General features: G+C 40.4%; 2 protein-coding genes across 2 annotated transcripts; one reads left to right on the forward strand and one right to left on the reverse strand.

Annotated features, from left to right (window-relative positions):
* Nucleotides 1–2,538: 2,538 nt before the first annotated feature.
* Nucleotides 2,539–17,657, reverse strand: rasal3 (RAS protein activator like 3). Its single transcript, XM_087842142.1, has 19 exons — nt 16,914–17,657; nt 14,727–14,869; nt 14,550–14,628; nt 13,189–13,253; nt 12,997–13,082; nt 11,820–11,949; nt 11,631–11,729; nt 10,874–11,548; nt 10,606–10,750; nt 10,362–10,506; nt 10,037–10,273; nt 9,645–9,846; nt 6,963–7,054; nt 6,773–6,889; nt 6,382–6,547; nt 5,367–5,498; nt 5,087–5,277; nt 4,214–4,298; nt 2,539–2,885 (listed from the first exon to the last, which is right to left on the reverse strand). The coding sequence occupies exons 1-19, from the start codon at nt 17,521–17,523 to the stop codon at nt 2,778–2,780; spliced, it is 3,507 nt and encodes a 1,168-aa protein (XP_087698268.1). The 5' UTR covers nt 17,524–17,657; the 3' UTR covers nt 2,539–2,777.
* On the forward strand, nt 15,542–23,516 carry LOC148102620 (uncharacterized). The gene is made up of 3 exons (XM_087842143.1): nt 15,542–15,573; nt 22,486–22,595; nt 22,714–23,516. The coding sequence occupies exons 2-3, from the start codon at nt 22,486–22,488 to the stop codon at nt 23,477–23,479; spliced, it is 876 nt and encodes a 291-aa protein (XP_087698269.1). The 5' UTR covers nt 15,542–15,573; the 3' UTR covers nt 23,480–23,516.
* Nucleotides 23,517–25,221: the final 1,705 nt, after the last annotated feature.

Genomic DNA, 25,221 nt, shown 5'->3' on the forward strand with positions numbered 1-25,221 from the left:
CACCTGGTGAAATATGCTGACGACACAGTTCTCCTGTCACTGCTGTCAGGCCCCTCACAACACGGGCCCGCTCTGCAGGAGTTTGTACAGTGGTGTGACAGCTCTACGGCTTTACCTCCTTAGGAAACTCAACTCCTTTGGAGTCAGCACACCCATCATGATGACTTTCTACCATGCCTTCCTGAAAAGCATCATGACCTTCTCCATCACCTGCTGTTTCCACTCCCTCAGCCCCTCCCTCAGCAAACTGAACTTCGATGTGCATGAACCATGAAGGGGGGGTTGTGAAGCCAAAAATGGTAGAACTTATTTACCTCTTGTTCCTTAAACATCTTGATAATTTATCACATGTTATTTTACAGCTGGCCATAATGCTTTATTTTAGATATTGCTGGTATAACTTTGCTCTAAATACTATCCCGGGTTTGTTTGTGGTAGCATTATGTTACATGCACGCATATTCTTTTAAAGCAAATACTACTTAACCATCAGGTGATTTGAATCTTCTTCTGTTGACAGGTAAATTCCTGGTAAATTATGTTTGCTTATGTTGCTTTGGCTTTACTTACCTTTGTTTGTCCCTTTGTTCTGGTCATATATCCAAAGCAGGTGTGTGGGAGGGGCCAACCCAGCACTTCCTGTTTATATAAGGTCACGAGGTCACTGATTGATTCACTGGGCTCAACCAAATGAAGGGTTTTTCCTTTTGATAGTATTGTTTATTTTCTTTAAATTAACCTTTTGAGTTGTACTGTATGCAGTGTTTTACTTTTCAAATCATTTAGCTGTGTAAACGAGTCTGTCAATTGGATGAATAATTTTATTCCTGTTTATTTGTTTTGATTATCTTCTTTGGTCTAACCTCTTAATGGTAGAGAATAATGAAATTGAGATGTGTGTAAAATTCTGTATAAAACAAGTGAGATTTTGACAACCGGGGTTATTTTAAAATAGTAGAATGGACATGCAAGGAAATAAAGTACACTTAAAAGAAATTTGACCCGTCTGCTGATGCTGTCCTTTCCTTGTCACGTGCTCTATACTACCACCCACTACTAAATTCAATATGTATACTGTAGTCTTTACCAGGCTATATTTTGTCATTGCCAGTGTTGGGGAGTAACGGAATACATGTACCGCCGTTACGTATTTAAAACACAAAATATGAGTAACTGTATTCCGTTACAGTTACCGTTTAAAAAGGTGGTATTTAGAATACAGTTACTTTGTTGAAATAAATGGATTACACGGCGGTACTTCCCTGTTTCATATTGTGGCGGGTCAGGACTGTTTGGGTTTTGTTTGACAGCTACGTTCTGTTGTTCCAGGCGGCAGCGTTACGGTTGCCATGGTTACAGGGTGACGCTCTCTCTCTGCGTGTTTCCTGGGTGAGAGAGCGCCTGTTGTTGTTGTTGTGCTAAGCTAATAGGCAGAATGCTACAGGTATAGCTCTAAAGAATGTAGCATCATAGGCAGTGTAGTCCGTGCTGCAGGGAGAATGGACTGCCATACACGTTATGTGTCTGTGAGCGAGGGAGGGAGAAAAAGGAAAAGTACGAGCTGTCATCGAGCAGAAACGGGAGCTGGAAGCATGTAAATATAATAATAACCACTGCAGCCAAGAAGAGAGCCTGACGAGCCCAGCTGTAAGTAAGCTATTAAGACTCGACTGTACACCGTGTTCGTGTTTTCCTCCAAAAACAATAAGTTCCGTTGGAGCAGCCTTTCAACGCCTCTCTCTGTCTGTCGCTAGCAAAGTTGACCCAGACAACAAAGTAAAGCTAGTTTTCGGCTACGAGCCGACACAGAACCCACCGTATTAGCCAGAGGTCCCTTTACTACGGTTCGGAGCCGCAGACCTTCAGTAACAGTAATAAATCACAGCAATAGTACATTCATGTAGTTGTAAACAGCATGATAATATATTAAGTAATCCAAAGTATTCAGAATACATTACTCTCATTGAGTAACATAACAGAATACGTAACAGAATACATTTTGGGGCATGTATTCTGTATTCTGTAATGGAATACATTTTAAAAGTAACCTTCCCAACACTGGTCATTGCTATCTGACCTAAAACTACGATTTAGTTATAGGACAGCAAAGTTTACTAATGCAGATTTCTGGAGGCAGGAGGTTCTTGCACATTAAAATTTTTACAAACCAATTTTAAAGTGTTTTTCTTCATTTGTTTTTTTCTTTTTTAATTTTCATTTTCTGTTAGAATTGTATTACTTTTCTGTTTGATTGGTTGGCCTGCTTTGTGGTGGATTTTTCCACAAGTTTTAATACACTGAGATGGTGACAGAGAAAACACTCTTCACTAACCAATGGGTAACATCATAGTGGCTCTCCTGTTTTTTATACAGTCTATGACTACAGGCAAGAAAAACTATAGATTTTGGGGCTACCTGTCCCTACAAATCCATAATCATAATCAAGTTACAGTGATTATTCTTGATTAAAATAGACACAAAATAGACCTCTTACCATGACACATGCAAAATAGAGTCCTTAAATAGAAAAACATTGGGGAGCAGCTTTTTTTTATTTAAAAAGAACGGTTTACAAGCAGAGATACAGTGAAAGAGGAAATGCGAACAAATCCTACAGCCTTCATGTTCACCTTAACTGGAGTTCATTATGGGTATCTTTATAAAATAAACTTATATCTAACCAGGAATTCATGATTGTGGCATCAGGCTGTGTGTGTGTGTGTGTGTGTGTGTGTATAAAAACTGTGAAGCCCAAAGCGTAACCCTTTTTCTCGGGGTTCAGGTGGTGTTGAGTGGTTTTTCAGGATGCTGTGTGTTGTTTTGGCTGCTCTTGTACGCCTCGCTGAGCTGTTGAAGGTCCCTTAGCAGACCTGCAAACTGCTCCTCCTGTGTGAGCACATTAAAAACAGCGGTTAATATGCTGAAATCATCCACTGTTGCTAAACTTTAAATATCCAGTACCTTAAAGGGAACATATTTGGTTAAGAAACACAAATTAGCTTGTTTAAAGGGCATCAAATACACTTAAACCACTCTCAGATCATTTCTTATAAAACTTAATCAGCATAGTTGCATTTAACTGCTTTTAAATGTTCAGTTTTTATGGGTCTACAGCATATGAAACTGTAATCTTTTAGCCTACTGATAACAATAGAGGCAGTGTTTGAAATATGCAGAGGATGTTTATCTATCAGCAGTGACCCGGGCTTTTTCCTGCATAAGGTTTTGGCATTCCCCTAAAGTAAAGTCACCGGCATTCTGTTAAATATTTTGAGGGTTTAATTTAATCAGGCGTAAAATACACTGTTGTTTATGAAATGATCACAAATCTCAGAGAATTCAGTGACTGCTGATGATTAAGGTAACACAGGTAGCTTCTACGATTTGAGGCAGACTGTGTTTGCCTGCATAGTAAACATAACCTGCACCCTCTGTTATTAAATAGCAGATTCCATTACAGTTTTTAAGAGACTAATGAATATATTTCTGCCTTTTAGTTTGCTACGTTTTAATTTAAGGACCTCTAGGGCTGGACTGAGATGCTCTAAGCCAGTTCTGGCTGTCTTCACTCCTTCACTGGGCTTGCAAAGAGAGGTGACCATCTCTACTGGTAGCATGACTCAAAGTGTCATTTATAAATATCATACAGTTATATGGCTCATAAATTAAATTAAATTGCATATAGAGCGTAAAAAAGTAGGTATTCCTAGGCTAAATTCCAAAGCCTGCGGTAGCTGCACAGGTCAGAACAGAGCAGAAAATAAAATCATTAAATTTATAATTATATATAAAAGTACTAAATGTTACTAGTTAATAATTTAAGTGAACTGTTTTATGTTAGCGTTCTCTCTATGGACACAAATTCTTTTACCAGAAAGTTTTTGATTTCTGAAAATTTTAAAAATCAGTGGTTTGGTTCTATTTTTCTATCTCAACTTAAAATGCGAAAATCTTTTGCATCCCACTGGACCCTTAAACCTCATCTCTGATCAACTCATTAGGCTAAGAATAAGGACTTCCTTCGTGATGACTGACAAAATACCGGATACTCTCTAGATCAAATCAAGGCAGGTGACCTGCAGTACCATCATAGCCCACCAGGGAGCACCAGCGCACACTGCTCTGTGGGGTTCAGGAGAATAAAAATGTGGATCTTGAAGTGAACTATTTACAAGCACTGTTCTTTGACAGTGGACTTTCTTCATCTCACTTACCAGCACATTCACTCTCTCGGCTGCTGCAATGGCAACACTCAGCTTCCTCTCATCTTCCTCCCTTTCCTCTTCAATCACACCCAGCCTGCAAAACACACAGATAAGAAGACATGCTGTTAAGAGAGAAACACTGAGGTTGCAGATTGAACAGGATAAAGCACAAACAAAATGCATGCTTTAAAAACAGAATATATGAGGTGTGATCAAAACGTTCTGAGAACTGATCGATAAAAAACTCAAATCTAAAAACTCTTTCCTGATTTCAATTTTGGCTGATCTTCTGCGTGTGGTCACCTCGGTCTTGACCTTTCTAGAGACCAAACACTTTTTAAAACTGACATGAATTAAATGTGGAGAATAATCAATGCTGATGAAAGCTAGGCGTCTAGTTGTAGTAAGTAAGAGTCCACAGTTTACGAGCTCAGATAGAGTGTGCTTTTAAATGTGTGTGCTCAACACTGATTGGTTCGTTGTGGGATCAAATCTTAGGTAGCTATAGAATTTAGGTGCAGTACTTTAAGGAAGACAGGATGATGCCTTGGTGCCAGTGCTCTGGAGCAGTTGTAGCGGTGCATGAGCACGATTTACAAGTGTGCAGCTTTTTGTGTAGTGTGAGAAAGAGGATTCAGAGGTCAGAAGATTTTGACACATGGAGGGAGATCCCACTGCACGAGTGCAAGCTGATCGAACATGACTGTCACTGAGAGATCTAAAATAGTAGGTGCTCTCAACACTGTCCAGAGATGCACGACCTTCTGGTTTAAAGTATGAGATCCTCCAAATTTAAACTGGATAAAGATTTTTTCAATTTCTTTAGTCACACCTTGTGTTTACTTTCAAATGGAACACACACACATTAATGCACAGACTAACCTGAAGGTGGCGCTGGCAAGCTGCTCCTCACGCATAGCCAGCACATTCCTGAGCTCGTTGACCTCTTCCTGCAGTATTGCATTCTGGTCCTGACTTTGGATGATGAAGTCCTCCAGGCGCTTAGCCATGTCCAGTTCGCGCTCCGTCACCTGCTCTATGCCCAGGCGAAGCTCCGACAGCTCCTGAGCATGCTGTCATTACACGTAGACATCATATAAACTGTAGCATTGAAAGCAAACACTTTACACTGTCACTATAATATGTAGGAGGCTTGACATACCTTATCCAGTAAGCTGAATTGCTCATTCTCAGTCTTGATCTCGCTCGGTTGCCGGCTGTGGCTGCCTGGTGGGTTGGGGTCCCCGGGTTTAATCCAGGGAACCGGTGCAGGTGCACGCTTGACAGAGATGCTCTGGGAAAACATGAGCAGAAACTCCCCGTGTTATTCCTCTCGGTGAAACTTGAAAAAATATGTGTGCACTTACAGAAGACTCAGAGGTGCTACTTAAGACCCCTGATCTGTGTTTATGTATGCTGTTGTGATATTCCTAGACATAAAAATGTTTTTTTATCCACTACTCATAAAACTTGGACCTGGCAAGTGTGGCAAGGATAAGTGTTTGTCCACTTCCAATCAATGCAATGTAATGTTTTGCAATAATGTACGGCTCTCAGGAATTCCATTAATCTGAATATTTTGAGTGTTTCTGCGTAAAATGTTTAAATATTACAAATCTAGAAACAATCTGATCCAGATTTAACTTGAGCAAAAGAAAGGAAGTAACAACGGATAAAAAAAACCAGCCTGACTGTGATAAGAACCGTACTTTGTTGTTGATTAGAAACAAATTTATCTGTATTTTGCTGTTACACTGACATATCATATGACATATGCACACTGTAATATATAAACTGACTCAGATGTAACTTTATTCATTTTTTTCTACTTTTATTACAATAGAGTAAAGTTGTTTTGCAAGAAGAAGATAAATGTAATTATGTTTTGTAATGTCTTTAAACACTTAATGTTGTAATTATATTACAACATTTCTTTCGCAGACAAAAGATACAGTAGAGATAAGATAAACAAAAACAGATTCATAGTATTTCTGTATAAAATCTAGTCATGCTTGGTTATTAAAAATGGCCAAGGCTGTTTATTGTGTAAAGGCTTTAGAGTATGAACTATAGCGTCCTGTATGAAAAGCTGAAGTCCTTTTTGCATAAACACGAGAACATGAGCTGCGCAGCTCAGTTGCTATTACAGGCAGTTCACAGTTCCTGTTTATACTCACAGTATTTGGTGGTGAGATAAGTGGTTGGTTGGGATCCGCCTCCTGTTCGTGGTCAGATGTCGGCAGAGCCTCGGAGCTCGTTTGCCTCTTCATCTCACGTTTTACTTGTGCCGGACGTCTGTGTGGGGCACTCTGAGTTCTGGCGATCGGTTTCCTCCTTTGACTCCTGACATCCACGGTGAATAAACGGATCATTGTTAATTATTTAAATGCCAATGAACACATTGTATCATGTTTAAAATGCACAGACAAAGGATGCTAAATGGAATAAAAAATCAAATCTATCTGACCCAAACTGGATTTGTAATTGAATAGCTTGAGTGAGTCCTTCCTCCACACTGACATTGGGAGGAGCTGTGTCTGACCTCCACTGTGCCCCTTTGAAACTGACCTGTTGTCACGTGTGCTTTTGGATTCCTGAGGAATATGCTGGAGAGACGACTGGAGAGGGCTGTACTTGCTCAAGTCCTTAGGAGGAATATACACTGGCTTGATGTGTCCTGTTTGGCTGCAGGAATAGCACTGTTTTAGTAACACGCAGCAGAACTAATATGATAGACAAATCACACAAATCAACATACCTGTTAATATCTATCCGAGGTGCTTCAGGGCCTAGTGACTCTGTTATTTGGTTCAGAATTGAAGGCAGAGGGTGCAGCTTGTCAACTGTTTCCTGAGGGAGAAACAAGTAGCATGTTAACCTTCACTTATACACAAAGCATGAAATAAGTATATTTATATAGTGAATGGATACATAATTGCTTCTGGTAAACTTGAGAGAAAAACTACATCTATGACCAAACAACACAGTGATACACACCACACACACCTACAAGGCCTTTTAATCTCTTAACCTACCAGTGACCTATTTACACTGGAAGTCCCAGGCTTTTCTAAGCCCAAGTCAGCCAAGTGGAAGCTAAATTGGCTAGTTTTTTAGCATCAATTCATATGTAAATTAGGTTGTTACTGAATGATTGCCGATTTCTAACTGCCAACTGCCTCTTTGTTAGTGTGTGGGGGTGGGGAGCTGCTAAAAGCTGTGAACTTCCTTTCCTGTTGAGGTCAATGAAATTGTCATCTTGCAGGGTCTACTAGGCTGCTGGTCAGCAAACCTGTGAAATCCACAGTATAACCCTAACCCTGCAGTATATTGCAAGTAAACCTGACAAGTTTGGGATCAAGTTTTGGGTGGCTTGCGACCTAAAATCCAAGTACATTTGCAATGTCTTCCCATATCTTGGCAAGGGAAGTACATTTGCAAGAGAGTTGGCTCACTCTCATATGGCTGGGAAGAAGGCAAGAAAAGAACAGTTGCTTTGGACACAACCCTCCACACCTAGCCCTGGAAAAAGAGCCATGTGTTAGGTCAAACACAAATGCAAGAACAATCATGCCACTGTGCGATGTGTTCACTGCTACAGATACACATGTGGTAAATGCAGACTACAGATACCATGGCAGTGCCAGGATAGTGAGTGATTGCTGAAAATGTTGAAATGTACTCACTCACTTTTTATTATTATTTGTAAATATGTGTACAAATGGTAGTTTTTTGTTTGTTGTTTTTTTTTTTTTGTACTGTTTTTATCAATAAATCTCAGCAACAAAGGAAATACACCCATGTGTGTTGATTTCTCCCTAAGATGGCAAACAGAAACACAAGTTTCCTTGTGGGTTAGGGTTAGGCTAACCCACAAGGGTTATTACCTGCAATATAATAACCCTTGCAATATACTGCAGGGTTAGGGTTATACTGTGGGTTTCAAAGGTTTGCTGACCAGCAGCCTAGTAAACCCCGCAAGATGACAATTTCATTGACCTCAACAGGAAAGGAAGTTCACAGTTAGGGGTTAGGCTAACCCTAACCCCTAAGCCCTAGCCTAACCCTAAGGGGTTAGGCCAACCCTAACCCCTAACCCTAACGGCTCAGCACCACCTTATTTACATAACAAAAGCAGCAGTCCACAGTTCAGTTCAGGATATTAGCTAAAAGCCTACCTGCCATTTGGCTGGTTGGCGGGTTTTAAACGTAGAAAAGCCAAATGGCTGCTCTCTGGGAGTTCCTGTGTTTAGTGTTAGAATTAGGATTCTGTTTACAAATCTTTATATGGGATAAAGGGGTAGCTGTGAATCTCTTAAATCTGTGTAACTAGATAACAAAAATCAAACCCTATCTTTAATCAGAAATCTGATCACAAGAATAAGATTATTTCCTTCTGTATCTGTAGTTCACTATCAATAGTTTTACTTAGGTCACCTGACAGATTAAAAAAATGTATGTGTGTGTGTGTTGGGGGGGGGGGGGGGGTCAGAAAAATAAAAATAATATCTTCTAATAATATTTATCTATTTATGTCATGCTTCTGACTTTATCTGCAGTACCCCCATAGTCCACTTGGGGGCCACAGCAAAAGCGTTTGGAAACAGTCCTGTACAGCCTCCATCTTGTCAACACAATCTTAAAGGTTAGAATTAGTGCGTGAGTACACCATGTATAACTGACATTTGGAACTGAAGTTATCTATATGTGGCTGTCAGTCAGTCCAGCTTGGCCCGGCTCCAACTTGTACAGAATGCTGCAGCTCACCTTTTGACTCGTGTGAAGAAACACCAACATATTACTCCGGTGCTTGCGTCCCTTCATTTGCTTCCAGTGCGTTTTAGAATTAAATTCAAAATCGTACTTTTGACTTATAAAGTGCTAAATGGCCAAGCACTGGACTATTTGTCTGACCTTTTGCAGCTTTATACGCCCTCTAGAGCCCTTCGATCAAGCAATCACCTGCTCCTTACCTTACATAAGTCTAGGATGGTTCATAGAGGAGATCAGGCATTTGCGGTTGTGGCACCAAAAATGTGGGATGATCTACCTCTCCACATTAGAAAGGCCCCAACTGTTACACTTTTTAAATCGCATCTTAAAACATATTTTTTTACTCTGGCTTTTGAAACTGTATGAGAGTTACCAATTCTTTTATCCTAATTTTCTTTTAATTTTCTTACCTGTTGTTGTTGTTAATGTCATTGTTTAATTGTTATTTTGTACAGCACTTTGGTCAACTCCCTGTCGTTATTAAATGTGCTTTATAAATAAATAAATGAAATGAAATCTTCATATAAACTCTATAATTATAAGTATCCCCCTGATAGCTGCTTATAAATTGTCTTCCACTGTGGTTAAGCTAGCTAGTGGAGCCATGCAATGCAAGAGTCACACAATTTAAAACTAACTACCAAACTGGACTAGTTTGCCTGCCTACCTGGTCCTTCTGGTAGATGATGTCCACCAGCAGTCCATGGAGCACAGCCAAACGCAGAGGCAAATCCACATAGCCGTCAAATGACGTCATTGCAATCTCAGTGTCTCCACTCGACACCGTTTGTAGGAAGCCTCTCATTCCATCCCAGTGCTGCTCCAGGAATTCATTCATGAAGAGCATGTACTCCTCCTTTTCCCCGAACCTAAGTAAAAACAACAAATTTAATTTACTTTAGGTATTTATTTCAGGCCCTTTATTGTTATTGTACAGGTGCAACAAAAAATATCTTTATCCATATTCCCAGATTATATCTTTCAGTATGCCAAAACAAACAAACAAAAGCAAACAATTTGCCCAGGAACAAATGCACAAACGTGACATAAACTACTGACAAGGTGAAGTTGGCCAGATTCTGGATGACTTTGGCTGTCAACGTAAGGGTACGCAGGGTGTTTGGCTCCGGGTACGGTTGCGTCAGACCAAAAAGGGAAGGACTGAGGATAGCAGGACACAAGAAACGAAGGAAGAGGGAAGCAGAGATGAGCCGATGGCCAATCTCCGGTTTGCCCTGGTCTTCACACACCTCCACCCAGCTGGAGAAGATCCTGTTTAACTCTTCAGGAAAAGGCCTAGTAGAAAGAAGCATGTCAAGTATGAGATCTCTGAATGTGAGAGATGCCCAAATCATTTATTGTATGTTAAGCTGATTTCTCTCACCCATGGAGCTCAATGATCTTCTGCACCACCTCCTCACAGGTTTCCCTCAAGTGCTTCTGGTTGCTTGACAGTTCAGCCGCAGGACATTTACGAGGGTCAACTTCACAGTTCTCAGTCGATGCATATAGACGGTTGATGAATTCTCCTGCAATGAAAAGAAAGCATAGAGTTCAGGAAAACCCAGTACATACAATACCAGTACGATTGAATACAAGCAGCCACCTTTAGGACTGATCTGCCCCACCTAGTGTGTCGATAAGGTACTTCTGACCAACCAGCTTCATATATTCATCTATAGCTTTAGTGGCCAGTGTGTTCTCTCTGAAGATCATTGCTTCTTTTTCTCCAAGACGCTCCACCTCATCGTTGCCCAAATCAATGAGGAATTCCTGAGGAATAAAAACTTACGTCTGAATATGCTTCCGGTTGTATTTTTGATACATATTGTGAAAAAATAACGTTTGATTCATAAATTGCATTAAAAAATTTTTTAATTTATGCTCATTCTTTACCTTGGCCTTGCCGATGCTCTGGAGTACATGGACCAGAGCTCCTGCCAGCTCTTCCTTCTCCTTCACATTCAGAAGTGGCTCCAAGTTTCTGCACATTTCTACATAATCCACAGTCACATACTCGGCAAACTCTTTGTATTTCTCCATCGGCAGAACTTGCAAGTTCTGGAAACGGGCCTTGATGCGGAGTGAAGCCTGCGGCCCCAGAGCTTCTTTGTTCCCTGCTGAGCCTGACGCCTTATATGGAGTGATGGGGTACCACTTCTCCTGATAGGTCCTCCCTCGAATGTCAGCTAAAGGTATGGTCACGCTTCCCAGAGGGTGTAGACTGGAGTCGTCTCGGGAATGCCGCTTTTTCTTGGGCTCTTCTTCCCGGAAGAGGTGCAGGCTGATTTGGGAGATACAAGGCAGGTTGTCGAGCTCAAAGAATTCTCCCCAGAACAGTTGGCACCCTCCAGTCGCACCTCCACTGGCCCCCAGGCCTCCCGAAGACCCACCGGAGCCATCTGCTGCCAGGCTGGAACGGTTTGGGAGCTTGCCAACAGCTCTGCTGGTCGTGCGGGCGAACAAGGTGCCATCCAGGTGTACCTCACAGTAATAACGCTTTTTGGGTGGCAGATCCTTGGCTTCATTAACCCACAGACTCAACGAGTTCTCCGTGCGCTCGATGTTGTCCTGTGAATACAATGAATGTTATTAGTAGCACAACACAATTTGAATATTGCGTGACCGGTGGGACCGGCGGCTGAAAGCTCACCTTGTTGGGCTGGGCAGCTCGTCTCAGATCTTCAATCCAGCGGTCACGTTCAGCAGCCGAGGAGCAGCCGAAGCAGTGGGTGTTCTCAGAGTTTATCACCTATAACACATTGAAACTAACAGTTAGTGGTCGTGGAATACTTTACGGTACTCGTTAATGAATCTATGGGAGTGCCCCTTTAAAGTCTACCTCAAAGCAGTACTTCTCCCCCAGAATGGAGCTGTGGACCGGTCTGATGACGGTGCTGGTGTCTGCACTCAGATCTAGCGTCCCCACTGGACTGACTGGAATTGACACAGACTCTCGGGATTCATAGAGCCTTAAAATTAAACACAGTGGAAGAATTCAGTCGAAAAAAGGAGATGGAGATTTGTCAAAGGTACTCACAATGTACACTTTCACTACCTGCAGGTTGTTTTACCATCGAGACTGTTGGAGCTTGGATAGTCCAGGCCAATATTTTACTCAGTTACATCATGCCATATTTAAGTATTTGTCATGATCTTTAAGTTTCTATTATAATCTTGATCATTTTATGTTATAATGTAATAGGCTGTGCTCCATAAATTAATCCTGCTTTGTTAGTTTGTTGTTGTTGTAAAGTGTTGATAGATGTCGTAAAGGGGGTGTGTATTTGGCCCGCATGCGGAGAGGTGTGGGTAAAAGGTTAGGTAAGCAAGCAGGACGTGGAGCAACAGTTTTCTGACTGTCGCCGTTTTAATGGTTTTTTTTGTTGTAACATAGAGGGAATGTAAACGGAGCTCCCACCAGAGGCATTTTTTTGTACCTTTCGATTTATATGGAAAATAAATGTTTTGCCCATTTTTTCCTTCACCTCGTTTTTGCTACCGGAAGGCATCCAAGCTACTTAACAAGAGCGCGAGTCAGAAACTTTACGTCCTGCAGAAACGGCAAAGAAGGACCGAAGGTTGCAGAGCGTTACAGAGACATTACATTAACACTGTGGTTGTTTTTAAAAAGAACATCTTGCAAAGTCTTATTTTCCCCAAATTTTTAGCCAACATGTTTGAATTATTCTTCAGTGAGGTTTTATCTGTGTGTAGGTTCTCTCTCAACCAGGTCAACCAGGTCATGCTTAACTTGTTTAAGTTTCCAAAACTTAAAGACGTCCAGTTGCTTTCTTTGCAAGCTTCTTGGACTTTTAGTGAGGTTTACTATGAAACTGATCGGTTAGTCTATTGTTGAAGAAGTGATTAAGAACATGATAGATGGATTATAAGCAGGGTTTTTTGAAGATAAGAGTTTGGCCTTAAATTATGAAAGACAATGAGAGAAGTTACTTTAGACCAAAGGTGGATATGGAGTGCAGTATATCTGCTTTGAAAAACACAGCAGTGCACTTTACCTGCGTCCTTTGTTAAGTCCCTGTTGGTTTAGCTGGGTGTTGCTATTCCTCTTGGCTTTGTTCTCAAGACGTCGCTTGATCAGTCCCTACGGGTGAAGAATGCAAACACAGTGCATTTGGGCAATTATGTGTTGTATCAACAGGAAAAGGAAAACTAGCGCAAAGATTGTCTCTAGCGCATACTGCACTCACCCTCACACCGCCATCTTGAGCCTTTGGTCGAGGACCAAGCTGGCCCCCATGGTCGGGGCTGCATTCTAGGGAATGGGATGAAAATGAAATTCTCTGTCAGTTTTTCATTAGTGTTGGCAGGACAAGTTGGCTTAACTAAATGAAATTATAGGCAGTACTGATTATTTCCATTTAGAGTTTGTGGTCAGTACTTCTACATATTTCTTCCTTTTTGTGAGTCAGTTGTTTCCAGGCATCAAATCAAATGGTTGGCAGCCTAACTTTAGAGCAGATATTGTGCGCTGGTGAAGCAGGAATAGCATGAATATTAATACAATTAAAATTGGCTAAGTTCCATTATGGTAAGTGACTTCCAGGTCATATGAGAGCACCTGGGGTTAAATAACCTGTGATTTTTTGCTGATATGAAAACAAACATTTTATTTTTTTTAATAAAAATTTTTAATTTTAATTTAATTTTTTTTTTTCACTCATCTAACACAAATAATTTCTACTGAAGACTCTCAAAAACATCAAGCAAAAGGTTTTAATATTTCCAGATGGGTTCAGATGAGCCGGTTCAGGATGTGGTTTATAGCTGTAATCTGATAGCTAGACCTTTCTCAGTAAAGTTAACTAATTGCACATATGTCACTAAATAACACATAGTGTACTGCAGCTTTACATAGAACAAACGTAAATGTTTCCATTTTGATTTTTCCTGTTTTGTGTGAACATTTTAACCTTTTAGTCAGAAAATTTATATCTCTAACTGGAGATCACGATATCCTCTTTTGCTTATCTAAAGTCAGCGATATTGATGTGTTTCATTACAAGATTACACAGGTGTCCGATTTTCTTTTCGCTGCTTACCCAAATTCCCACCACAAACAATCCAGCGTTTAAATCCTATCATTTAGTCCAGAGGTGTGTGCAAAAGTCCTGTTACTTCAGCCTCTGTGTCTTTATCATTTCCTTTCTGTCGTCTTCAAAAGAGCCGATTGAGTCACCCGGCCAGTCGCTGCAGGATCGAACACCTCCACAGTGCAGTGTCTGAACCTCTTCTAAGCAAAATATCTAAACTGCATGGATGGAAGATACCGACTATATCATAGCGCTCTGTCTTTCTGCGAGTTTTCATTGGACTGCTAAAACCCTGTCTTGATGCTATCTTCCCCAGAGGGAAAAAAAAACACAGAGGAAGCGATCTTACAGACATTGCCAAGAACAAACATTTAGCTATTTCCTCTGTGTCTTCTGCGGAAATAGTGCAATAGTCATGGCTGATGTCAGTAGCAGTTAAGCTGGGGGTGTTTGATGATTTCTCTTCATTGCATTTTAATCTGCACATCATTTTGTTCGCTTTACGTGTGTATACGGACCTGTGTCAATGTCTACAAGGTTCTGCATGCTGAGGTTGGACAAGCAGCTGCTGACACGGTTTCGAGTCCACATTGTTGGCTAAGACGGACACACAAAAACGGGCATTTTTTACTCTCCGTGGTTATGACAACATGATTTGAAATCAGTGTAAATAACATGCTGTTAGCTGTGGGTACCTCTTCCTCTGGGGAAATGAGAATCTGCCCATCTTCCAGGCAACAGTTGCTGATGTCCCATAAGGGGACCTCCTGAGGCGGGACCCATTGCAGTCTTGAGAGTTCGCAGGGTCCGGCTGGTGTCGGCACAACCTCATTCAAACCTGCAATTCAAGTAAACATCGCACAGACAAACACATTTTGATACTGATCAATCATGTAAGGTCAGTATACACATGTAATCACATGCTGAATATGTGCTGATTTCTCTCACTTTGAAGAACTGACAGTCAATTGTTTATGATGTACAGATACTGCTTAACTGGAGGCGTATGCTGCCGGGCTGGTTTGTTTTTGATTTTTGGTAATGACACTTATCTCACACAGCGATTGGCCACTCCCATTTGAGGTGTTGCCTTGGCCACTGACGCTATTGGTCTCTCTTTTTTATTACACGCCATGAAGGCCTGCGCACATCCTGTGGGCTGTCGTTAGGTTTTTTGTGTCTTTTTTTTTTTTTTTACTCGATGTCAACATCCATTGTGCTTTTATGTCGTCTTAATGTTTACATTATCTTACTATCAAGTATACGCTGTTCTTGAAACGCCAGCAGAAGATAAAGATAATATTGCATCACTAAAACATGCATAAAAGCCCAGGAGAGCAGAAGGTGGCAGGAAAAGTAATGCTTGTTTTTTAAAGCAATTATATTTTCTTCTTGTTCTTTTTAATAATAAAATATGGTATCTTCTCCATGCAGCCATGCCTCATTTGGCTCACACCTGCATGATCTGTCTGTGTGTGTTGCAGATGTTTCTCTCACTTCCTGTCAGCTGAGATGAAAGACGTCTAGAGAACTTCAGTATAGGTACAACTATTTGAATCTGTCCTGAGGTGGATTGAGGTTTCTGATTCATTAGACAAATGTTCAGACATCATTTGTATTAGCTGTCTGAGGACACTCCTTTTTAGTTTCTGCACAATGTGTGCAAATCTGACTAGAGTTCATATTTTGTATCTTAACAGCAGGAAGGCTTCTGGTTGGATTTCCCTACCATTTTCACATAAGGGGCACAGACACTTCTGTGTCACAACAACACATTATGTTGCTGTACATTTTTTAGCCATGTACCTCTTAGTATGCATTTGTGTCTCAGCGCTGGGGAAGTTAGTGAATCTAGTTAAGTGTGGGTGCTGGTTTGCAGTTCTTCAGTTGCTTTGAATTTCTGGGTCATTTCTCTGCTCTTTTGGCGGTTTTGGTCTCGCAATGATTCATGTCTGAAATGAGATAATGACGATTGTCTGGGTTCTGCTTTTTAGAAGGAGAGAAATCTGTTATCTACAAGGAGAGAGTCCTTAAACATAGACTTGAAGGGCGCAGGGCTTAGATTTTAAGCTTGTCCAATGACTCCACACTTGCCTCAGAGATTTACTACTACTACCACTACTGCTGCTACTACTAATGTTTTAATCTCGGCCTATAATACTTACTGTTTGTTTAGAAAATATTCCAACAGTTACAGACTTTCCTTTTGTCTTTGTACTGATATTTTTTACTGTTTATTTGAGGATGTAAATGTGGCATCTACAAATCTTTTAAAAGAGCTTTCTTGAGGTTAGGGGACTTTAAATAGCCATCAATAGACATCAGATTTGTCACAATATCCGAGTTCACACTATCATTTACTTTACTGGGTAATGGCTCAAATATCTTTACAACATTTTGTTTAAATTGTTTGCTGATGTTTAAGATATTTTGGAAGTGTCAAAGTCATTCAGTGGTGTTTGGCTGTATTTAACTCTTTCATCACTTTCATAACCTGTAACTTTTCCGAGATCCACTCTTTTACTTGTGATTTATAAATGATTTATATTTATAATGTATTTTAACATAATGTAAGCCTATTTATTTCTCAGCTTCTCTCTTTAATTATTTCTACATGTGTTTAATACTGAGCCAGATGCTAAAATAGTCTTAATAATAACATTGCAGATGAAATTTCCAGATGCACTTTTGACAGAGGTCACCCAAACCACTCCTACTGCTGAGTGTTATTAAATGGTCCTAACTACTTAACAGGAAATCACAAATTGTGTGATCGCAAATAGGAAACATTTTCTGATATTTCACATAATATTTGGATTGAGTAATGACCTTAATGCGCAGGGCTTTGTGTGTACGCTGCACTTTTGTTGTACTAGTCTTACCTGCAAGGGATGGCGTGCTGTTGCGGGGCTGTAGCTTTGGCTTCTTGAGCTTCTGGGACACACTCCGAAGATATTTTTTAAAAAGTGCCCCTCCGCCCCCTTTCTGTGAGGGGTCACTGGAGGCAGCGCCCGAGGCGTCTGTGCCAGCAGAAGTGGCCGCAGCAGAGGATGAAGCTGCGTGAGCCGAATTGGCAGTGGAGAGGGCTGCAAACAGAGACCCAGGAGGCTCGGACAGGGCCCTCCTGAAGGGGTTCTTTCTTGTCCCTCCGGAGGCTTTTTCAGGCTTGGCTGCATCGCTGCTTTTTCCATTGGATGAATTCTTTTCTCCGGGGTCCTCGCTCAAGGCCTTGCGCCAGTTTTGCATCTTGCTCCACTTGTTGCTGGAGGCCTTCTGAATTTTTTCCATGGCAGATGTGGAGGATGCCGGTGTTCCTTCTCCTTCTTCTTTCTGCTCATTGAGGGTTCCCTTGGAGCCAGTGTGCCACTTGTATGTGTTGAGAGGGTCGCTGGTCTCAGATGTTTGTGGAGGCTCATTTTCCTTCTCAGGTGATCCCTGCTCCTTTGATGCTGGCTGAGCTGCAGGCTCTGGATCCTTCTCCTCAGTGCCCATTTCACACTTTTAGGGTGTAACTAAAATTCTCTCTGTTTTCAAGGTTGCATCAAAAACCTTCACAAGAGAATTCACCTGTCTCCCTCCTAATTTACCGCCGCTTTGGAGATTGCTGCGTGTGCGAAAGGAAGACAGCGTAGTCTGTATCTCCTCTAACTGTCTGTTTCTCATTTCCTGTCTTGCAAAAACGTTGATCAACAACACGCGACTTAGCTGCTCTGCCTGTGGTTGCTGTGCTGCAGCACTACTCCCATCTCTCTGGGCTGTTTGCTTCCTCATGAAATGACACAGAGAAGTTCAGTGTTTTCATTTAATACTTCCTGCCGTCTGTTCTTCCTGTTCTGTCAAAAAAAAATAAAACAAATCTGCATTCAATTTGTGTGAAACTCAAAGAAATGTCCACAGATGTTATAATAAAATGTGTGTTTTAGGTTGTCCACCTTGACCTCAAAGGAAGCCTACTTGTCAGATTCAGTCAGTCACATTATGAGCAAGGGAAATGTGGTTTTGCATGTTGCAAAGTAGTAGAAATCCATCGTGATATTAGGCAAGATGTGTAATATGAAGATATTTAATGAATGGATGAATCTAATAAATCACCAGTCCCTATACAGTTAATAAGATTCGTTTTCTTGGTAACTTGAATGAAATAAACCACCAAGGACAACATCTTTTTTGTCAAATATATGTGAAAAATATTGTATGGAAGACTCTGGACCCAGTCTTACTTTTTTAGTAAGACCACTAAACTGATATCTGTGAGAAATAAACATCATGTGGTATCAGCTACCTGAGAGTTTACAAGCTGTTGACAGTTAAGAGTCAGTTTCCTGTCAAAGCTACAGGAAACTGACTATGAAAACCACTTCCTGCTCTCATGCTGCTCTTTTCTCGTACACACCTGCAGGGTATTTCTGTGTGCCAGTGGGGTGAACTGCCAGCAATATGGTCAGATGTTGTCTTTCTAATGGTGTAGTAAAGTAGTAATGGTGGAGTACAGCAGGACTTTTAGATTTTTCATTGGGAACATTTCTCTAGTTCACTTCTCTAGTTCTTTAAGCTATAAAATACCTGGGAAGTGGTTTTATAGAATCACATTCACACAGTAACATTAATACAGTATCAACATGCTTGTATCTGTGTTTCTATAAAGAGCTGAGTGTGTGAAAACACTGAGTTACATTTTTGTCTTGTTTCGTCCAGGCCCTCTAGTGGCCGGGGGCATTTGATATCGAAAATATGCTGCGGTCAAATTTGAAACGTAATCAATGAAAACTGACTGCCTCCACATAAAAATATAATTAAAATTAAATGTAATTAATCAAAAGAAAAACTGTAACTGAAGTTTGAAAGTGTTTATAATGTGTGTGCTGTCTTTTAGAACTATAATCAACATATAACCTGACACTAGTTTAAAAGTAAAAGGGTCCATTTAATTTTACACGACAGGATGTTTTATAATGTTATTTTGGAGCATTTTGTGGTAAATAAACTAAAACCATTTACGTATGAATGTCCTTTATTTTATTTAAAAGGCTAAAAGCTGAATATTTACATTATGTGATAAGAGGCAGTAATCTGAGGTTTATCACTGTGCAGTTGCAAGAACACTTTATTTATTAACATTTGAACAACAAGGGCACTGATCTGGACTCAGTGTCAACAGAGAGTCTCGGTCAAGGTTGCTCTGTGTACGTTAACACTGTTCTTGGCCATAAAAACCCTGAAAACCACAAATACTGATCACAACAGGATTTGAAGTTAAACATTAACAGTAAAATGAATCTTTGCTGGTAAGTATTCTTAAAGCACAACAAAAGAAGCATTTCACAAAGCAGCATGTCTGTACAACTCCTCAAAATGTTGGCAAAAATGATGTATGCTGCAGGAAGTGCTTGTTCTGTTTACAATTCAAGCCAAAAACAGCTATAACATTTGAAAATAATAGAGATAAACGGGTAAATGTCTAAATACTGTATACTTAAGTATACAATAAGTTATTAATATTTAAGATGAATCTACAGTCACAAAATCGCAAAGTATTTAGATTCATTTGTGGAGGTCACAGTGTTTGTCTTCATCTGGTGGTCGATTGATTTACTGCAGAACAATTTACCTTTTACCTTAACAAGAAAAATGTGGTACAGACAGCAGCGGTTTTTTTATGTGGACTACAGCGCTGCGTCGAGGTGGGTGCGGCATCATGGGCATCGGCAAAAAAAAGTTGCTCGCACCCATGCTGCCCGACATCATGCCAGCGCATTTTGGGGATTGCATGGGCACCGATCGGAGCGGGCGGCCGGGGGTTCTCTGGCTGGCTGGACAGGTGTTGTGCCAAAAAGTGATTGTCTGCCAAAAACTGATTTCCAGTATTTGCCAAAAACTGACTGCTTGTATTTAAACTGCTATAAATAACTTGTTGGTCTATAATATGTGAAACATATCAAATGTATCCCTCATGAAGATATCACGTCATCTTCAAATCAAATCAAATCAATTTATTTATATAGCACTTTTCACAGGATAAAAACCACAAAGTGCTTCACAGTAATATAAAACAGAAATACATAAAATACATTAATAATCAAACATACAGCACACATCTAATTAAAAGCCAATCTAAATAAATGAGTCTTAAGCTACTTTTTAAAAGAATAAATACAATCAAGACAACGTAATGATGGAGGGAGAGCATTCCACAACCTGGGGTTGTCATGGTCCTGAGTCTGAGGACTCGGTGTTTTGTGTTTCTTTATATTATTCTTTGTTCTCGTTTATTTTGTTTTGTCTTTTGTTTAGGTTTGCTATGTGTTAGTGTTTTTGTTTCATGCCTGCCTGTGTTCCCTCTGTCTGTCCATGGTGTTATTGTGTCTGCTCTTGAGTCTGCTTGTCAAGTTCAGTGTCCTGTCTGGTTCTGTGTCTGTTAGTTTCCTGTTTTATTCTGAAAGTTCATGTCTCATGTCAGTGTGTTCAGTTTTACCTCTCCCCTGTCTCGTTAGCCTAATTTCTCCCAGCTGTGTCTCCGTCCTGTGGCCCATTCCCTGATTACTCCCCGTGTATTTTAGCCCTGTGTTTTCCTGTGCTCTCTGTCGTGTTGTCTGTTTAACTCCATGTCAGTCTGCATTACTCTGTGTTAACTGGTATTCATTCTGTGTCTCTCTGCTAGCTTTCTTTGTGCATTTTGCTCCTCCTCCCGTGAGTGTTTGGTTTAGTTTAGTTCTTTCGTTTTCCCAGTTTAGGTTTGTTTACTCCCCGCTCTGCTCTTCCTGTTTTTGTCACCTTATCACCTCTGTAAATAAACACTCACTCGCACCCCAGCCAGTACCTGCATTTTGGATCCTTTTTTTCAATACACCACACGACTGCTCCCCAGCCGTGACAGGGGTCCACCGCTCTAAAAGATCTATCACCTCTGGTCTTAAAACGAGTTTGTGGGACTACCAACAGCCTTTGATTCGATGATCTCAGACTACGAGAGGGAGCGTGGGGTTCTAAAAGATCAGAAATGTAGGCAGGGGCAATTCAAAGCTTTAAAAGTCAGTGCCAAGATTTTAAAATGAATTCTAAAATGTACTGGAAGCCAGTGTAATGAGCGTAACACTGGTGTAATGTGCTCTCTTTTTCATGCCTTAGTTAAAAGCCTTGCAGCAGCATTCTGGACTAACTGGAGACGGTCAAGATTTCTTTTGCTCAAACAAAGAAAAAGGCTGTTACAATAATCTAAGCGAGATGAAATAAAAGCATGAATAACCATTTCTAACTCAGATTTAGACAGAAAAGTTTGCAGTTTGGAGATGTTTCTTAGCTGAAAAAGGCAATTCCTAATCAACTGGCGAGAGTGTTGTTCTAGGGACATGGCAAAATCAAAGATCACACCAAGGTACCTGAGGCTCAGGTGAACAGATGAGCCAAGAGAGCCAAGATGCTGTTTGATTAGAGATATCTGGTTGTCGGGGGCAATAATTAATGTTTCTGACTTCTCAGAGTTCAACTGTAAGTAGTTGTCACCAAGCCACTGTTCAATGGAAGCTAAACATTTAATTAAAGAGGACAGTTTATGGACTTCCATCGGCTTAAAAGAGCAATAGAGCTGAATATCATCAGCATAGAAGTGATAAGACACCTCAGGGAACTGCCTGATTATAAGTCCTAGAGGTAACATGTACAAAAGAAAAAGAATAGGACCCAGAACTGAACCCTGCGGTACCCCACATGTCAGATCCTTAGAATGTGACATAAACCGATTCGCAAAAACACTAAAAGATCTGTTGGAGAGGTACGACCGAAACCACTCCAGAGCCAGACGTGTCAAATGGTGTCAAAGGCATATGTCAAGTCCAACTGAGGATGCTCCGGAGTCAGCTGACATCATAATGTCACTAGAGACTTTAAGTAATGCGGTTTCTGTTGAGTGACGCACTCATCGAATGTCAGCTTTGTGATGTCAGCTTTATTATCTAGAACCCGAGAATTCAAACTGTAGACAGACTTTCGTCGTGAAGAAGTTTCAGCGGTTAATCAATACTTGGAAATAATTTGAAAAACGTGCAGTTTGCAATTGCGCTAAACGGTAAAGACATGACAGAATTTAGTGAAGTGAACAGAAGGAAATCTGTGGAAATCATTTCGTTGCTCCAACCGGATAAGGTAAAAAAAACAAAACAACAACAACAAAAACGAAGGAAACAAAACAAAGTTGAGCATTTAGCATTTTTGGATAAATTACTTTTATTCCTGATCAAATAAGCTTCAGTACATTGCTATATAAAATGTCAAATTGTTAATATACTGTATATTGTTAGTGTGACATATCACACATATATTTTTGTCTTATCAGTTGTTGGATTTCATTAGTGAACTGTAGTGCAAAGCATTTAACAGTGACGATTTTAAAATCCCGTTGCAGAACATTTTGTTATTGTGTCAAAGATTTCTAAAAGCCTGACTGCCATTTCTGTCTAGATGTTGGAGGAAATGGGAGAATTGGATTGCAGGCATTTGAAATTGCTTCTTCTGACCCTGGAAAATCTTGGAAAAATCATCACCCCCTATGTGAAAGATGTTTCACAGGAGTAAGTCACACATTTAAAGCCATCAAACTTACAAGCAGCAAAAATGATCACTAATACACACACATACTCTGATTAAATGTTTGTTTTCTCAACTATTTATCTTTTTTTCATCTTTTAGTCAGTGGGCGTCCTTAGCCGATGGTGACCCTGGATCAAAAGTTGTCATTCTGTTGTCCAACATGTGCCATGCGATTATAGAAGAAATTAGCGCCTTGGTCCTGGAGGTTGTAGAACCTCAGGTTCTTGCCAAGGGGCACAATCATGCATGTGGAGATAAGGTAAGTTTGCAGGATGGGTGCAGCTGCTGCAGAGTAACAGAAAATAATATTCAAGCCAGCTTCAGAAACATCCTTCATCACTGTTTTGGTGAAGCCCTGTCCATGGCACAAGGTAAGTCCCACAACTCGGATAGATTAGTAAAGCTGTTTTCAGCAGAAATTACTAAAAAAGTCAACACGTCGCTGGCTCGTATCACAGGGCCAGCTCCTACCCCAAAAACTCATGACTCAGTGACAGGTATGAGCATTATACAAATGGTGTATAATGTGACTGAGATTTTTGAATGCATCTTGAATATCAGCAGAAAAATCACAGACAAGGCATCTGACAGCATGACATGCTCAGACTCTAACTGTAAGCAGACTTGCTGTCTAGATGTGGAGGAGGAGGAAGATGCAGAAATCCCACAAATAAGTGACTGTTCCTTAGAGAATTCATTGTGCACGGATAATCTGAGTCCTCCTCCAACTCCAGAGCTCCCTAAGTATTCAGAAACATTTGTTCCTTCAGCATTGATTTTAGCCTACCAGGAGAATTCTTCACCAAGTCTGGATGCTGTTAATTTCACAATTATTCTGTTTGTTGTTAATTTAAAAAGTAAATAATCTAACAGTTATAGCAGTGTTGTGCAAAAGTCTTGAACTACCCCAATTTTTTTTAAATATAGAAACATAAACACACATACATAGTTACAATGCTATTATGATACATTGTGAGACACCATTGTGATCTGACATTCCATCCTATACTATGACATTGTCTTTGGTGCTCAGCTGAACTGTCAGTGGTACATGATTGAGGAATTTATATAAAAATATTTGCGTATAACTTATAAATGTTGGCACTCACAGTGGCCTAGGCATTGTTTAGTTAAAGTTTCATCAAGATTGGGTCACTTGTCTTGGAGGAAATAGGGAACATACAAACATATAAGGTTAAAATATGTTTTGAGACTACAGACAGAATTTTTGGGTCGAGAATTGCTTTAAAAAGTTTTTTTAATAGTAAAAGACGACACGGTTTAGTCAAACAGTTTTGTAATGATTCTAACTAAACACTAGATGGAGACAAACACAAACTGAACTTCATGCCAGACACTGGTTTTATTAAAGTAAATGAGATTTAATATCATGAAGTTTCACATTTATTTGTTAACTAAAACACGGTTTAATTAGTGTCTAAACAACCTTAAAGTTTTGCAGTGAGTTTTGGAAAAGAAGACAGCAAGATGGCAACCTTTCATTTACAGAATTGGACATTTTTCAACAATTTTTCTTAATTTGAAAATAAAAATCAACCCATTGTGAACAATATTTATGCCAATAAGATATAATGTACTTTATGTAACTGCCACTGAAGGATGTCAGAGAGGAATACCTCAGGATCTTCCAAACTCCAGAGACGCGTGCCAAAGCTGTGATGAAGATGATGGTATGACAGAGTTCAGACAGCAGTTCTGATAATAAGAATGTCTAATACAGCTCTTCCTGCAGATAATGTTCCCTCTAACGTTTCATGTGTCTGAGCAAACACACAAACTCCCTGAGCGGTCGATGGACCTGATGGGCCTGAGTCAGGGCTCATGCATTGTTCTTGGGTTTAATGAGTATTATAATTTCTATCTGACTATGTGGATTGTTTATTGTTGTTTGTTGGTGTGATCTGCTCCTGGTCCCTTGTTTCCTTGTCTCTGTGTTTGGGTGTGTGTGTTGCGGTGTGTGAGTTTTGCTGCCATACCAGGCCTGGAGAGTCTTCAGCCTTTGAGCCAGCCACACCTGGTGTAATCAGCCACCTGTTGTGGATCGTCAAGGAAACACTACTCAAGAGAGGATCGGAGAGGCAGCCAGCGCGAGATTGTTAAACTAGGAACATAGTCAGTGCTCTTGCTCTAGTTACTGTGGTCGCTGAACTTCTCCTGTTGGAATGGTTAAAGTGTTTTTGTCGGCCAGTGGATGGGACAGTACTCACTGTGGACTCCCTTGTTTCCAGGTGGATTGTGGAAACGTGTGGTGGGAGCAGCACACTGTTGTACAAAGGCACCGAGGAGGACTAAACACTTACCACAGGGATTAGGAACGAGCGCTCAGAGAACACAGACGCTGTGGATTGTTGGCACTGTTTTAAAGCTTCTTTTCATTGTAAATAAACGCACCATCTCCATTCAGAAAGTCCTGCATTTGGGTCCTACTTTCCCTGCACTGTGACAGGACCACTGTGAGCAACATCACACGTGTGCACTGTGGTCACGCCACCATCACATCCATCCAAGTTACATAGTTTATCAAAAGAATCAAATTACAGCATTTTCATTTCTGTTAGAATGTTTTAATTAAGTTCTTTAGCCCAC

This window comes from Neolamprologus brichardi, chromosome 6 (assembly GCF_056152115.1).
Source record: "Neolamprologus brichardi isolate AB-2024 chromosome 6, ASM5615211v1, whole genome shotgun sequence".
Classification (NCBI taxonomy): domain Eukaryota; kingdom Metazoa; phylum Chordata; class Actinopteri; order Cichliformes; family Cichlidae; genus Neolamprologus; species Neolamprologus brichardi.

Bases quoted from the DNA above. Each gene is read 5' to 3' on its own strand.
- rasal3 (XM_087842142.1), bottom strand. From the start codon at position 17,523: ATGGGCACTGAGGAGAAGGATCCAGAGCCTGCAGCTCAGCCAGCATCA. The intron at 13,083-13,188 runs GTGAGTGCAGTA...CTTCACCCGTAG, and splicing joins CTCAAGATGGCGGTGTGAGG to GGACTGATCAAGCGACGTCT. The intron at 4,299-5,086 runs GTTAGTCTGTGC...TGTGTTTTGCAG, and splicing joins CTTGCCAGCGCCACCTTCAG to GCTGGGTGTGATTGAAGAGG.
- LOC148102620 (XM_087842143.1), top strand. From the start codon at position 22,486: ATGTTGGAGGAAATGGGAGAATTGGATTGCAGGCATTTGAAATTGCTT. The intron at 22,596-22,713 runs GTAAGTCACACA...TTCATCTTTTAG, and splicing joins GTGAAAGATGTTTCACAGGA to TCAGTGGGCGTCCTTAGCCG.